Raw genomic sequence first — 16,447 nt, forward strand, 5'->3', positions numbered from 1 at the left:
CCGGCCGCACATGGGGCACGGACAAGGAGCGACGCTCTGTGGTTAGAACCATCCGCTAATGACATTTCTATTGTAACGCTTTTCGAAAAAGCAAAAAGACGAACACCGGCGAAATATGAGAGAGGCCGTTATCTGAGAGAAGGCGAGAGAAGCCGTAGCCATGTCCTAAACAAAGACATGAAGCACAAGCCATTCTCTTCCAAATATTGTTATGATATGGGTTGATCGTGAGCCACCGTGGTGCATGGCCGAGCGACCAACAAAATTCATTTTCATGCACGCCAGCACTGGATGCCACCTTACAGCTCGACGCTCATCACCACATCGGCTGTCATGGCAAATGTATGCAACTGCTGGCGGTCGCACATTTCGTTACAAATGTCAATGAAACATTGACATTGCCTTCATTGGCTTCATTGACATTGTCTTCTTTGCCCTAACATTACCTAACCATCAAGATGAGCTCATGTGCGTTGAATCCGCTACCAATCCGTAGCATACAGGCCGAAAGACACGCTCCCTTTGTTCTTTCCATTAGTGATTCACAAACGGAATGAGCTGGGTGTATCGCGACATAAGGACCCTGAACGACAGAAACGAACAAAACTTATGCGGCTCTTACGGCTGGAAACGCCACGTCATAGAGACCTCATAAGGATCTCGATCTCAACAGACATTCTACTACGTCAGTTACACACATATTTGGCCAGACGTGACCTGTCAAAAAGGAGAAAGATGATGTGTTTCTGGAGATGCCGCAAGTCTCGTATCAGCCCACGATTCAAATACTACGGCAGATTTTTCATCAATGACGTTGAATACCAAATATACGCGTCATATCCGGTAGGTAAGTAAAACGCAAATCTGGTGACTAAATCGATTACACTTGTGTGTGAATAGAAGACGAGCGTTCTTATGCCTCGACTTCAATAAATTAATATTCCTCGACTATTTCCGCCCGGGAAAATCTCCGAGCGCCTTCAAAATTCCGCACCCCATTCCGCCTCCTCCGCTCACCCCGCTGCCAGCATTCCCAGCCCTCCTGTCGCCTCTCGGGGCCAACAATGCTCCTGTCTCCATTCCTGCCGTCACAGGCCGTCACCGACGTCACCAACCGACGTCACGGGCAACGTCACCGTCCGCGACGCACCCGCGACGCTCACGGCGGCGGCGGCAGCGGTGCGGGAGCGATCGGCAGTCCCGTCACGTGCCCCGCCCGGCGTCGGTGAGTCGGCCGTCCTGGAAGGAGCCGCCGACTGAGACTGAGACAGAGACTGAGACAGAGACTGAGACAGAGACTGAGACAGAGACTGGGACAGAGACGGGCCGGAGACGGCCGGAGACGGGTCGGGGACGGGCCGCAGACGTCTCCATCGGCCTGTGTTGTGACGGCCGGCGGCAGGCGGGAACGCGGCTGAACCTGTTGCACGCAGCGGCGGCAGGTTTTTGTAGTGGGTGCCCACGGCGTCGAACGGAGTCGCTGAGAGACGCCGGACGAGGCGGGAGGTCCGAGCCGAGTTTGGAGGCGATGGAGATGGGGACTGGAGTTCACTGGGGTGAGGCGGTGGTGAATCAGGGCTGTGATGAATGCTTCTGGCTGCGGGGATTATTTTCCATGAAGTGATTTTTCTCATATGCATCGTAGCATGTAGATACAAGCGTCTGGTGCATTCCGTAGCATGCACCAGACGGGAAAGGCAATACATTCAGTATTTCAGACAATAGACGGTTCCATAACAAGTTTCTTATCTTATACTAATGCAACAAAAATCAATGCTCAATAACAGAACAAAAGGCTGGAACATAGTAACCTACAAGCAACTCGCCATTCAGAGTCTCAGACACAAACTATCGCACTGTTAAGCCTTTTTGCTGGCCTGACTGCCCATGGCAAAGTCGAGGCCCACCATGGCTCTGTTCCTCGCTCCTCTTTCCTCGCCCTGACCTCTGGCCTGCCTCTTGTCTCTCCTCTCCCTCCGCCATCTCGTCTCAGTCTCCGCCCCTCTGGCCCTCCCCTGACCCCTGACCCCTGACCTCACACCCCGGGGCAGCCGGCTGGCGGCCCGCCTCCCCGCCCCCGCCCCCGCCCTGCGCTCGCTCGGGCGGCTGTGGGTGGTGGGTGGTGGGCTCCAGCCCGTCCGTAATGATGGGAGCCGGCCCGTCTAACGCTGATGGATCGGCGACGGGCCGCCCGAGGCCTGGAATTTCGACGGCGTGTAATGGCGGGGTGTGCGCTCCGCGATCCTGGTCCGACCAGGCGTTATTTTGGCCACAAACCCAGTGATGGCCGCCGATATCGATTTAGTACACATCCACAGGGCTGTGGTGAGCTTCGATGGACAAATACTGCGTGCTTGTCTGCAGACATGCATATGTGTATCCATTTCACCAAGCATTTATAAGCCTTTCTGCCTGGAACTATAACTTTTTACGCTGACACATGACAGCGATATGACATCGGGCGGTGTGAAGAAACAAAAATCGTGGGAGCAGACATGAAAGTATCCAAGTTGTCTTCACCCATGGAAGACGCAGTCACACAATCATTCACCATCTCGTTTAAAAAGTGCACGGAAGCGAGTCGAACCGTCGCAGCCGTTCCTGAACCGACACGCGGAAAATAATAGTGTGGACGGGGACTGTACCGGTTAATTTGAATGTCATTGATGGTGAAACATTTGAATGCATCCGAAACATCACCAAGTTTTGGTTGACTGAAGTAAATGGTAGTGCATGTTTTACCTGGATACTGGAGTGCATTTCATAGGAGAGAGTCGTTGCCATGATTTCTCCATTTCACTTGGTGTTGTTGGATATGGGTTAAACTGGCTGAATTTGCGCGAGGGTGTACACAGTTCGGGATCGACAGTGCACTGGCTCAATGTAGCAAAATATGACCAAAATAAGAACAAAAAAGTAGCAAAAATAACAAACAAAACTAACGTAAAAACAAGTAGACACAACATTTTCCATCACAATCCTCACGCTGTAGGTTCATGACAACCTCTTCCTCTCCAGCCTCTACCGTCTCCTCTCCTGCCCCCCACACACATCCGCCGCTGGGCTCTCGATCCTGCCTTCCATATCGGCAGTACATTAGCTCCCATCAGCCGGTGACCGGGTCGTATGGGTGCCGCCCCCGCCGACCCCGTCCGCTGCTCCATATATGTCCCGCGGCGCAGCCCGAGGCACTCCGCTGACCCGCCAGCCTATGGACGGATCGGCACCGGAAACGGAATCAGAGAGGAGGCATGAGGGAGAGAGAGGTGTGGGGAATGGGTAGGTCTGGAACGAGAGCAAGAAGGTGGAAAAAGGTAGTCCAGAGTCTACGAGAAACGAACCGGTTTTGTCAGGTATCATGCATAAATACCATTGAGCGAAGACCTGTCATACAAGAAACAACATTGCAGTCTTCACCTTTTTAGATAGATGTCCAAGGATCCCACAGAATGCAGGAAACCAGCAAATGCACCACAAATAGCAGGAAGGCGAAAGAACCTCTCAAATCCATGAACGCAAGCCTTCAGGCTTCAACCCATATCATCCAAGTTGAGTCCGGCTGGCCTGAATGACTCGCGCCATCACATGAGAGGTACGTTTCTTAGAAACCCGACAACACCCCCACCACGCAAAGTTCACGTCGTGACCACAGATCCACAGTCGTATCACAGGACACAGACCCAGCTCTTCGCATGGACAGAAGCTTCTGTTGTCAACTCCTTTGCTCTCTGACCCGGTAGTCCCTCACACACGCACTGCTGACCCAAATATCTCCCCCACGCGCCGCGGACCGGCCGGCAGCGGTCACCCACTGCAAACAGAGCTCTGACGGTAAACCGACTGGTCAACACTGACTACCGTGCCGGTCCGAGACCGCTGCCAGTCACGGTCGCACACAGCCGGGAGGTGGACTTCAACAGTGCCGCCGGGGTAGCGCTGTTGACACGTGTTTTACCCACCATTTGGCCGGGCCGACACAAATATTGACCGGTCGGTGACGAGCAGCGGCGCAGCGGCGGCGGTGGTGGAGGAACAGAAGCGATGTGGAGCGCAGAGGAGAGACGAGGAAGAACAAGACACAAGAGATACACGGCACTGAACGCATATGAGCGGGAGAAAGGCAAATTGGAGCGATTAGAGAGGCAGGGCTGGCGAAGGACGAACGACAGATAGACGGTAAAATGATGAAGAGATGATAGGAACGGTGTGAGCTCCACGGAAGCGCCGAAACGATTTAGAGTTGGAGCACTGGAAAGGAAGGACCAACAACAGGAAACTGGACGGAAACAAAGACAGAGACGGCAAGGAAGCATATTTTGTAAGGCATGAAAAAACAGGATACAAAACAAAAACGCTTCTTAGCCTTCTCTGCATTTCCATTATTTCATTTTCATTCATCTTGTGGACATGTTGCGACATTCAGCTATATTATTACACACACCGTTACCTAGATACATCGCCAAATACATTCTTATTACAGTCCTAATCATTTCCTGCTTCAGTCGTTCTTTCTCGGCTAATAAAAATGACAACCGTAATTAATGATCCATCCTCCCCTGCTACGGCCCCTAATGTCTACACAGGCCTGGAATGCGGCGTCTATTTTTGTCATCCTCCTTCCCGTATTTCCATACAAAATGCAACATCCGCGGGACTAATCTGACCGCAATCAGTACCTGCGCCATCACGCACCATCCATATTTCACACACCGACTGACCGTTTATCTCCGGCGCCGCGCGTGGGGCCGTCGTTTGAAGAGCGGGACCACCGAGTCACTAATGGACGAGCAGCACGGTCGGACCCGCACCTGATCCACTACAAACAGTCTCTGCCCCCGCTCTGCCTCCGCCTCGCGCCCCTCTGCCCAGCGGCGGCGCCTCTCATGTGGTGCTCACCACCAGCACTATTTATTATTCTCGGGAGGTGTCATATCTCCCATTTGTCGGGCTAAGTGGTTTAAATATTTGTACGATGTGTGCGACAATGGGACGGTCGGGAGATTAATGAATTCCCACTCGGACTCGTGATAAATGATGTCGCGGCCGGCTCGGCTCGGCTTGGCTCTCTCGGACTGCGGCGGCCCGGCGCTCGCCTCCGCGCTAGTCCGTTCCGAGCTGCTGCAGCGGGCTGTCAGAAGCCACCAGGAGCTACCGTGACCCGCCTGCGGGCGGTTCGTGCCACCTGCCACGAGCGGCGGGTCGCGTTTCTGCAGCGCGCTGCAGCCGTGTCGCCGTCCGTCTGTCCCCCCGGTGACGTCAGCGGACAGTCAGCTGAGCCGACTGGCGGCCTATGATTAATGATGCGACAACGCGGTGTACGATTTGTTGGGACTGGCGGCGGGCGGCCGGCTGCCGCCGGTACCGGGTGGGTGGGCCGCCGGGGCTGCCGGCCGCCGGATCCCGCCGCACACGGACACCGGTCAGCTGACGGCGGCGGCCCTTCTGATGTCGCGGCCGCCTCTGATGTGCCGGCAGCTCGGTGCACAGAGCCGACTGGCCGGGGACAGGCTGCGACCGGTCGAAGCCGATCGAACACGGTGCTGGGTGCAGGGGTTGGCAGTCGAGACCCGAGCGCGATCAGAAATTGTTGATCAGAGGCGTCTACCGACGATCAGAAAACGCTGACCTCAGATCTTTCAGAGGAGCTGATTAAGTCTCTGTTGATCGAACTGCTGACCACCGATCAGCTCGCCGTCGACCTATTCGTTGCTTTCAGACCAGAAACTGTTTGGTTCATATAGAGATCGTTGGTCTCATATCAGAGACCGATGATCTCAGGTATAAAAATGTTGACTTCAGATAAGAGACTGCTGATTTTAGATCCGGGACCGCTGACCTTGGACCAGAGACTGCTGACCCTGGACCAGAGACTGCTGACTTTGGACCAGAGACTGCTGACCTTAGATCAGAGACTGACGTCTGATCTCAGATTGCCCACTGACAAGGCTGCTAACCTCTGCTCAAACCGTCTCTGACAACTAACCGCGAATCAGACTTCTGAACGACGATCAGGCTGCTATATGTCAATCAGACACTTGACCGTCGATGCAGACAGACTGCTGAGTCATGAGTGGCGACTGGCAATCATAAACTACTGACCGGAGCCAAGGTAAGTGACCACTGGCATAGGTGATCACTGACCACCAATGGTCAGAGACGAATGGCAACTAATTGGCTGCAGTGCAAGTGTTTCTGTTGATCAACTCTACTTCTACATAGTAGCGTGTAAACCTTCCGTGGAGCGTAAAAGGCGGCGTGTGGCTAATAAATGACAAACACATGTCGGTTAATATTTTTAGGTGGCATGGGCAGAGCCTCCTATACAGTTGGTGGGGTAGCTGCCACACCAACTTCCCATTTTGCCCCACCAATTAGCGTTTTGCCCCACCAACTTAAGCTGATTGTGGGACTTTGTTGCTTTGCAAATCAACCTTTTTTGCATTCAGGAGCCTTTGAATGTCTGTGTAATACAAAATATGGTATCTGTAATGATAGGAATTAATTCCGTATGATCTGTTATTCAACTGGACAATCAGACATTGTGGATTTGACGACTTTTTGCCCCACCAACTTCCCTGGAAGCTCCACCCATGTTAGATGGAAACAGCCGCTAGATTGCCGGGAGTTCACGTCAGTCCGCTAGATAGATCTCCTCGATTCTCTGGATGACCGAAATGTTGCAAACGGAACGAACACGGAAGGGATGTGTGGTAACAATAAAAAACGACGCCTGACGACGGGCGTATAAGAAACTGGCCGAAGCACGGTGAAGCCAGCATCAACGCACAAAGTGGAGACAATGATGTTCTCAATGACACTTTAATCTCATCAAGATTTAGTTGAATATCGCTGACCGCACGTCTTCTTGGCACAAGTTACGGAAAACCCTGTCAGGTCTTGTGGTTAACAAATGATCCAGCGGGCTGGGTATATACCACTACACTGCATGACCTTGTGCGAGAGATGCACGCCCCTCGACAGACCACGCCTGACGTACCGCTAAACCGGAGTAGAAAAACCGCAGCAATTAAGAACTCATATGTCAAACGGAGCAAAACATCGGATCTAGCCTCCGACGCTAACAGGTATCAGTACAAGGCGAACTCGAACCAGATCGACTCGAAGTTAACGCGGACAAGTTTCTCGGACAGCGTGTACGGACAAAGGAGCCAATTAAGTCGCTACGTGCCACTGTGCACCGATCCAATAACACTGATAAGTTCTCGATAAACGGCATCAGAGTAGACAGCACGTGGGCAATCCAGCTGAGAACCGATCCATCATTGAAAGCTAGGCGGTGTGAGGGGCATTTTCAATAGCATGACTCTTATTTTCTCTCATCTTTACACGCATACGTCTCCCCTCGATTTTGATGCCAGTTGAAGTTATTTTCAGATAATTATTGTCAAAAGCATAAGCATTTACCTCACACCAGTTCCTGGTATATTGGTCATTTATTGCTTATGCTTACACAATTCTAGAATATGCCAATGACACATCACATGCATTTAAGCAGTGTGAAATGCTTTATCCTCTATATCCCAATTTCAGGCTCTCATCTCATCAAGACCCCATTGACATTACCAGCGTCAGGCTGCGGCGTGCAGCCCAGCGTCGCTCGAAGCCCTGCCACCTCTCTAGGGCAGTGTGCCGCATCCCCATCAGACGCCGTGATCTGGTATTCAGTCGCCGACTGCGCCAGCTCTTTATCGCCTTTTTTTGTGTGGCGTGCCGCACGCGGTCAAGATTGAGCCGTCCGTTAGCCGAGGGGAGAGGATCTGAATGGATTGGAGAGGGCGTCACCGTCAGCCACGCAGTGGGCAGCCGGGAACGGAGATAGAGCAACAAGTGGGGCCGCTCGACTTTAGATCCTTGATTCTGGAGATGTAATTAAACAGAAGGTTGGTAAAGAAACTGTAGCTTGAAAGTGCGTAAGAAAAACATTTTTAGTGAGAGGTGCTCATTGACGGAATCATAGCAAGAGAAAGCTGAACGGAATATTTGCGATTTTTGGATTTTTTGAATTACTTGGATTTTGCGAAAAATCAGCATTGAGACGAGGAAGCCCCACATGAATGCTGTTGAGCAGGTCAAGAACAATGCTTATTTATTTGCAGCCAGTTACCCATTTGTGCCTTCGCTCTTTAAGACAAATATTGTGCCTACTACAAGAGTAACAAAGCAACGATGTTTGGGCACGGGACAGTTCCTCAGATTGTTGTATTGGGTGCAACCCATGCAGAACAAAAAAGAAAAGCTATACAGCCTGTAAAACGGTGTGGAGAGCGAGGATCTTCACGATTCACGAACAAATATTAGGTAATTGATTGTATCTACTGAAGCAGAAAAAGACACACCATTTACCCATTTTCCACGCCATGTAGCACACGTTAAGATCTCGGAGAAGGTACGCAATCTGTCTCACGTAGATTATGCGAGTGGAAAAAGGCTAGAGTCTAGACATGTGATAACTTAAATATGTTACGTAAACAAAATATACGTGAAATTGTTTATTTCGCCGGGATACTGGTATTTTCAAAAGACTCCTCAGTGCACACCTATATCATTATCATACCATGATGTAAATCGAATTTCCATAATGAGTGATAAAATGCATTTATCAAATACCCTTTCACCGAAAGCTATTGGCAATTGTATTTTGTTACAATTTTGGTTAATAGTTCGACTAAAACACTATTTTTATCAAGTCTTTGTTGATTTGATGGCACCGCCACGATGGGCAAAAAACGCCTCCGATCAATGAATAACAAAAAAGCCGCAATGAGCAAGTGAATGTGACAACGCTATTGACCTCATCATTCACCTCTCACCGCTCGATAGCGCTCGCACGCTCACATAGTCCAAAGAACACGCTTGCACGTGTGCCACTGCACGACCCACCGTCGCGCCATGCACGTGCCACGTGCCTCTCGTCTCCGCCGCCACCGCCGCCGCCGCCACCGCCGCCGCCGCAGTCCGAGCTCTGTGACACACCACCGGAGGGCTGCGTTCCTCCATGTGACCCTGTCCCACCGCGGCGGCCACACTCATTAAATGCAAATGGGAAAATCGTAAATAATTGTCGCCGGCCGGGTTTGATGCGGTCCAGGACGGACATGTGTCAAATTATTCAATTTATCTGGGATTTGGCCGGCGGCGGAGCGTATTCAAATCACGTCGGCTCAATTAAATAGTCGCGCCCCGGTGACGCGACAGTGTCGCGCGACTGATTGTGTCGCCGGCGACACCCGGAATGTGGACAGACACCAAGCCGGTTTTTGTTCGGAGGGTGCTAAACGCAGTCCATTGTGCAGCAGTTAGCGCGCTATCAAGCCTTTGACTCGACGATGATCTGCCGCCGGAAACGCCAGTTGAGTGTTTGCTTGGTGCAGGGGTTCATTTATGAGTCGAGAGGGTGCCTGTGTGTGGCAACACAGATTCGGGATGTGCCAGCATAGATTCGGTGTATGTATAGCAGCAGAGAATCAGTGTGTGCCAACAGAGATTCGGTATGTGTCAGCAGAGATTCTGTGTATGCCAGCAGAGACTCGGACCAGCAGAGACTTGGTATGGTCTAGAGATTCAGTGTGTGCGACAGCGGAGATTCGGACCAGCAGACTTGGTATGGGTCAGAGATTCGGCGTGTTCCAGCGGAGATTCGGCGTGAGTCGGCTATCGGCGGCGTCGCTCAGGAGGCTGGGAAGGTCAACACACCGTGAGAGGACCGATAAGCTCCGATAACGGGAAATCTCAGCTGCTGGTAAATTTCCTGGGAACTTGGCGGTGTAAAACGCAAACTTGCTCACTGGGCAAACATGGTCGAGACAACAGGTTTACAGGTCAAACATTGATCCATGACCTTGTGAACGCTATCTCAATACCAAACGTATTTCTTTTGCGGTTTGGCCGGCATTGTGATGCTTTATTTTAAAGCTAGGCAATAAGTGTAAAGAGGATTGAAGCGAAACAAAAGATTAGTAACACGAGCAAGTAAATGGGAAGTAAAATGAATTTGTATTGAGCCATGGCAGCAAAACAATTTGTTATGCTTATTAACTCTGCTCATGTGGCTGGGTTCTGGCTGTATACCAAACATTTTGCAATTAACAATTCACAATTGTGCAGTACAATAATTGAATGTAATTACGAGCGAGCGAGCGCAGCGAGCGAAGCGAGTCTTTTCAATATAACGGAAAAATCTCAGTATGAGCGGCCCGGCCCGGCCCGACCTGTAACGCTTCTGAGAGGCTTATATCTCAGCAACCGCTGGACCGAATGGCCTGCGGTCTTTTTTGCTGGGTAGCTCCATCCCTTCTACCCCGTAATTGACTACTTTTGATACATCTCAGTGACCGCCGTGGCACGTGCCACGTGAAAAGTCAAGGGTGTTCAAGCAGTTTTGCAAAAGTAATGATTTTGAGAGGCCCATATCTCAGCAGCGGCTTGAGCGATTGTCTTGCGGTAATTTTTATAGGGTAGCTGCATCCCTTCTACCAAAGGTCGGATACTCTTGATCTATGTGAGTGACCCCCACTGCACGTGCAAAATACAACAATAAGAGGTGCCAAATTTGTTACCATTTCAGTAACTCGGTAATTACTGGGGCGATTTCGCTGAAACTTGGCATACAGGTAGGCACCCACCAGGCAATGCATTCCCATGTGTTGCGGTTAGGGTGCTACTGCACGTGCGCACGTGCAGGGGGCGTTTCCAGATCTCGAGAACGGCTGGGCCGATTGCGCTCAAATTTGGTACACGGTTGGGGACCAGTTAGTAGGGTGCCGTGCAAAAGTCAGTTTGGACCCCGTTTGCACGTGCGCACGTGCAAAATGCCGCTTCCAGATCTCAGGAACGGCTGGGCCGATTGCGTTCAAATTTGGCACACCGCTAGCGACCGGTTAGAAGGGTGCTTTGCGCAAGCCCGTTGAAAGCACCTTCTCGCCCTTCCGCACGTGCAGGGCTCACTATCTCGCTCGCTCGTTCTTCGCCCAAAAGGCGTTTTACTGGTTTTACTTACTACCGAGACGGCAGAACAGTTAGGAAGTGAAACTGATTGCTACAGCTTGACGGATGTAATACTGTTTTGCCATACTATGCATACAATTAATAAAGTCATCAAAATGGTGCCAAATATAATAAAACTGTAAAATATCAAGATGTGCCAGATCTTAGCTCCAATCTGGCTCTGTGGAGACCTTATCATGGGGTGTGTGAATCAAATAACGTTATGTGGTCGCATCTCATCCAAATAGTCACTGAGTGGCGGGGAACATAATAGCTCACAGAAGATGCATTATCAAAACCGAAAATTGGCTAGAAACACGCATTTTTAAACTTCAGAAAATACCTTGGTACGTTTGTGGATAAAAGTAAAGAGACTTGACAAATAAATTTATCGGAAATAGGCAAATACACGCAATAAATGTATTTACGATCGTGGGCGATCCACACAGGGAAGTTCATATATATTTTAAGGCATTATGTACCTGGTTACGTGGACATAAATCATCTGTGGTGAAGAAACCACGTTTGAAATATGCATAAGTAGCTAATGATTGTGTTATTTTGTATATCAGACATACTCATGGGATCATAAACCGTGATGCTTTTTTGGCTTCTCATCCCATCAACATAAGCAAAATACATTTTATTCACTTTATGGTTTTAAATGTTCTCTGCGAACTGGACGGCAAATGTTACATGCATTTTGGCTTTTGTCAGGCATGAATTGAAAGTGAAACCGTATGGCATAATGGGAAAACTATAATAACAGTAACCATTGGGTCGATTAGCCATTAAACTATTTATTCCTTGCTCGTAAAATATCACATTCTAGATTCTAGTAACTCTAAATATAAACACTTTCTCATCCGGGTGATGATCACAATTGCTTTCATGCCCATGTCAGCGTATACCAAAGGGTTATGTCCAATACTGTGGATGTATTTGAAAAAAAAACCTGGCGTGTGCTATCTCCATTTGGTAGCTGATTATGTTTATTTCCATTCAATCGCAAACTATTTCCTAAAAAAAGATCCAACATTGCCATCGTCTCTAACCACTGCGTGTGCATTTCAACAATGCATCTTGATCATTTGTTTAATTAGACCCATATTTAATACATAGACCCATATTAGACCCATGTAGACCCATATTTAATACATAAAATGAAAATCTCAGACATACAAATAAATATTACCTAAATTTCAACAATGTATACATTGCACGGTTCGTAAAACATGAAACAAATTACAGGCTTTCATGGGATCGGCATAAATTTATTTTCAATCAATCCGAACAGTATTCAGATAGATCTCAGTAAAATTCTAAACGGGCTCAGCATACGCGCAAGTTCCTTTATTCTTTGCACACTGCACAATTGGCTTGAAACATTGCGTTGAACATTAAGAATTACGTCTCAGACCTTGCTGTTTGACATATTTATTTGGAATTCGTTCGATTTAGGTGTGAAGCGGTCGGAACCGACGCAGCCTTTCTCTGTCCGAGAGACATGGCTCTACCAAATAACACCTTTGGATAGAAATGGACGAGCTGACCAGTCCAGCTTACTGATCCGTTTTCAGCAGAAACATGCGACCCCGACCCAACACATAACCAGCGAAACATAGATTTTTATCACACGGCTGGATAGCAGTTCCGCTGCACCTTGAAATACCAGTTTAAGATGGAACTCAGATTCAGGCCGTGTTTCGTTGGTAGCGCCGTGATCACACACCTGCCAAAAAGCGACACGGGGAGGACTTGAAGCGAGTACTGAGAGCTGGACGCGGAGAGCCAAACCGATTCAACCTGAAGTCAAGTCACGACTAATCGAAACAACTCAAACCGAGAAGCAAACACTGAGCGGAGGACCACACGACTCCACATCGCCCACAGGACAGCGGACGCGTATCAGACGACGTCAGAGGTCACCAGGGGGGCGAACCACGGCAATCCCGGCCGGGCGGTCGGCAATCCCGGCCGGCAGGTCGGGGGCGCCGGCCCCAGTGCGGCGCCGGCCCGGATTTTCACTACCGCGTCGTCCGACCCGCCGGCGTCAGTGACGGAAATGCCGCCACTGACGCGGCGTCACCCGGTCAGATAGTGGTGTGTGTGTCACGACACACCACGCGCCGTGGGCGGACAAGGCTGCACGAGAGGGAATGCCAGCGATCTGTGGCGTGTGCTGGTCAATGGAGCTGGGTGGAGGCTCATGGGATGAGGTTGCCATGAATGACCATCGCAGCCTTGTGAGTCCTTGTCAAATTAATCCCTTTGGTTTTCAATCATTTGAGAAATGACAAGGCACTTCCGTTGGGAAGCACAATAATGCAAACAATTTGCATTGTTCGTCACACAATTGGAACGATAATGGATAAACACTAACGCCTAGGCACGCTCCAGACAGTCGCAGCAAGTATGAGACCTGCTACACATTTGATCCAAGCAGCGGCATCCTAACCCTTTCCAGGACGACCTAAGCCCCTCCACGACCCGTCTCACCCCCTTATCATCGATGCATATTCCTCACCTGGTTTGGGGTTGTTCCTCTTGACCTGCATCCACTTATATGTGGGCGCGGCGGGCGGCGGCGGCGCTCGCACCGCTCCGTGCAACACACTGTTCACCTGGCATTGTTCCCTCAGCTGTTCCATGTACCCATGCACGCCCATGTGCGTCCTGGCGCCATACGCCGCCGGGTCAATGTACGGATACGCCTGCGGGTGCAGCGCGGCCGCCGCCGCCGCCGCCGCCGCCGGGTCGTGCCCGCCGTACTCGTCGTGTTTGAAGTCGCCGCCGGCGGAGCGGTACGCCGGCTGGAGATGCACGGCCATGGCCGGATGGTAGCCGCCCTGAGCGGCCGCGGGGTACTCGTCTAGGTTTGTGTATGTTGCGGACGAGTCGTGATGGCTACCCGCCGTGCTGGCGGCCGGGTCCGCGTGCGCTACGGCCGGCGAGCGCGCGTCCACGGCGGAAGGCATCATGTAGGGGTTGGTGGCGGCCTCCTGGGCCACGGCTGGGTAGTAGACCATCTCGCCGGCGGCGCCGTACGCCTGAGGGTGCTGGTAGCCGGCCGTGGCCTCCACGTTGCACATGCCGTACACGCCCGAGTTCATGGCTGCGCGGCGGCTGGCGCGGACGCGGCTCACTCCCCGTGCACTGCTGCTTGCGGCCGAGAATCCCGATTCACCGTGGCGGCCGGCTGGCAGTCAATAAATATCAATAAATATCACCGTCGGGCGCACACGCTGCTGCAGTCACTCGCGCCCGATCGCAACAGCCATCACTCGCACCACTGCACCGCCGCGATAATCGCGTAATTATGCAGCCCGGCCGCCGCGCGATGTATCACCTTCATAAATGCACGGTCTGCCTGAACGGCACCCGCTCCGCGCCGGCCGCCGAGAGCCCGCTGTCACGTGATCCACCGTCAGCCAATGAGCGCGCCGCACCGGGCTGAGGTCCATCGGGGGGCGGAGTCAGTCGCGCCGGGCCGGCCCCGGCGCCATGTAAATTCGCCCGGCCGCCGCTCGGGCAGGCATGAATTTCCAGCCGGGCTAATAGGAGGCCGGGCCAGAGCCTGTTATGAAGGCGCTCGCGTCCGGCCGACGAAGGGAATCTGCAACGACAGAGTGGCGTAAACAGGGCGTGTGGGCGACGGGCGTGGGAGGTGGAGGAATCCCCCCGGGGATAGAGCATGACAGCGGGGCCGGTTCTCAGGGGAAGAGCTGCACAGCTGGGTCGTCTAAGAATGAACCAGAATCGATTCTGTGCTGAAAGAGGTCCAACAAGAGCGCTGGAGTTAACGAAGGGGTGTGAACTGAATGTAGTCACGATAGTAAATGCAAACATATCGCCACTCAATCATCACAGCTCAATAGTCTGTTTCACTTTCTGCTTCTCACCCTTCAACAATGAAACGATTCAACAATGAAACGATAGATGATGGGAGATAACAACGCCTATCAACGAAAAACGAGTCGACAAAGTGTTTGATCGACAGTCATGGCCCCACGCCACCGGTCGCTATAAGCCACCTCAATAAGTCGCCCGCTCTGCCATAAATTACGGAACGGCCTCTGACATCCGGCAGCCCGTGAGTTGCGGAATTGCGGAATGCCCCCTGCCGCCTGTGTGACATGACACGGGAGAACGGATGGGCCCGGGGCCGTTTTTAATAACCGAAAACGGAGGCTGGGTGCAAAGGTCGAGTCGTAACCGCCTGGCACGTGCCGGGCGAGGTATGGGGTAGGTTTGGCCAGCTGGCTGCGACGGATTTGTGAGCTGCTCCCCCCCGTCCGGTGTTGAAAAGTTGGTGGCGGTGGGGTGTGAATAGTTTTATATCAGTGAATGAAATCTAAATCATGATATCGTGAAGCGCTATGATTGACGGATGATGAAAGATGTGATACCGTTTTTAGACCCATCGATTCTATTCTCTGCTATAAGGCGCACTCCTAGCCTACAAAGTACAGGACCAGTCTCATTCCTACAAATATTGATTCGATATAACATTTTCAGTTTCAGCGCTATCAGACAAAGCAAAGGATAGGCAAGTGAAACAAGGCGGCAAATGAAACAAGGGCTTTGCACGTACGAAACACTGGGTAATTGTTACACTGGTACGCAATATGTTAGGTGATGTTAGTAACATATTGTGGTTACCCTATCTCAGTCGTTCGGAACACAAAAATAAAAGCTCACCAATTCTGTAACATTTCTGAGAACAAGCTCAAATTGGCAAAAAACACGTTGTTGATACAAAGGACTATCTGTACGTTGCCACTAAACAACGCCGAGAGCACCTGTCTCAACAAATACCTATCGCGTTTATGGTCCACCAGCGCTCACCTACCAACACAACTAACGCAACACCGGTATCCGATATACCCTCCACCAACAGTGCGGTGTTTATCACCCATATTACAAGCATTCTTCCCTATCCCTCATTTCCTCATTGCACCGTCCCCTTGTCCTCCTACCCCTCATCAAACCCTCCCCCGCCTCCCCAGAACACCTCCGCTCCTCTGCCCACCCGTGCCTGCCCCGCCGCGGCCATCTCCTCATTTATAACGACTCTAACAAGCGGCCAATGATGTGGCAACGAAAAACGTGATTAATGATGCTGCCGCCGCCGCCGCCCAAGAGTTGAGCCCGACACCGTGTTAATAGTCGGACCACACAGCGACTAAGGCGGCGACAAGATGGCGCTGGCGATGGTGGACGCTGGTCCTCTGCCGCCCCCGCCGCCACCGCCGCCGCCGCCGCCGCCGCCGCCGGCCGACCCCCGCGCGGAGACGAAAGGACTGTCTTTGTCCTGGCGCTCGGGACAGGCCGATGGAAGTCGCGGCGGGGAAGGGAGAGGGAGAGAGTGGGAGGGAAGAGCGAGGAGAGGGAGTGTGCGATAAACAACAGGCGTCTGCTGGAAGGTTTGCGGCGCTGTTGT

At 51.6% G+C, this 16,447-nt stretch overlaps 1 protein-coding gene across 1 annotated transcript in view; it reads right to left on the bottom strand.

The window, feature by feature from the left end:
• Window positions 1-16,447, bottom strand: part of LOC122369338 (homeobox protein Hox-A1-like) — a 33,982-nt gene that overhangs the window by 4,807 nt on the left and 12,728 nt on the right. Inside the window, exon 2 of the mRNA XM_043344048.1 lies at window positions 13,532-14,620. Within this exon, the coding sequence (XP_043199983.1) occupies window positions 13,532-14,117 (586 nt within the window). The 5' untranslated portion in view covers window positions 14,118-14,620. The remainder of the gene's footprint in view (window positions 1-13,531; window positions 14,621-16,447) is intronic.

Source organism: Amphibalanus amphitrite, unplaced genomic scaffold, assembly GCF_019059575.1.
Source record: "Amphibalanus amphitrite isolate SeventyFive unplaced genomic scaffold, NRLGWU_Aamphi_draft 000003F_arrow, whole genome shotgun sequence".
Lineage (NCBI taxonomy): Eukaryota > Metazoa > Arthropoda > Thecostraca > Balanomorpha > Balanidae > Amphibalanus > Amphibalanus amphitrite.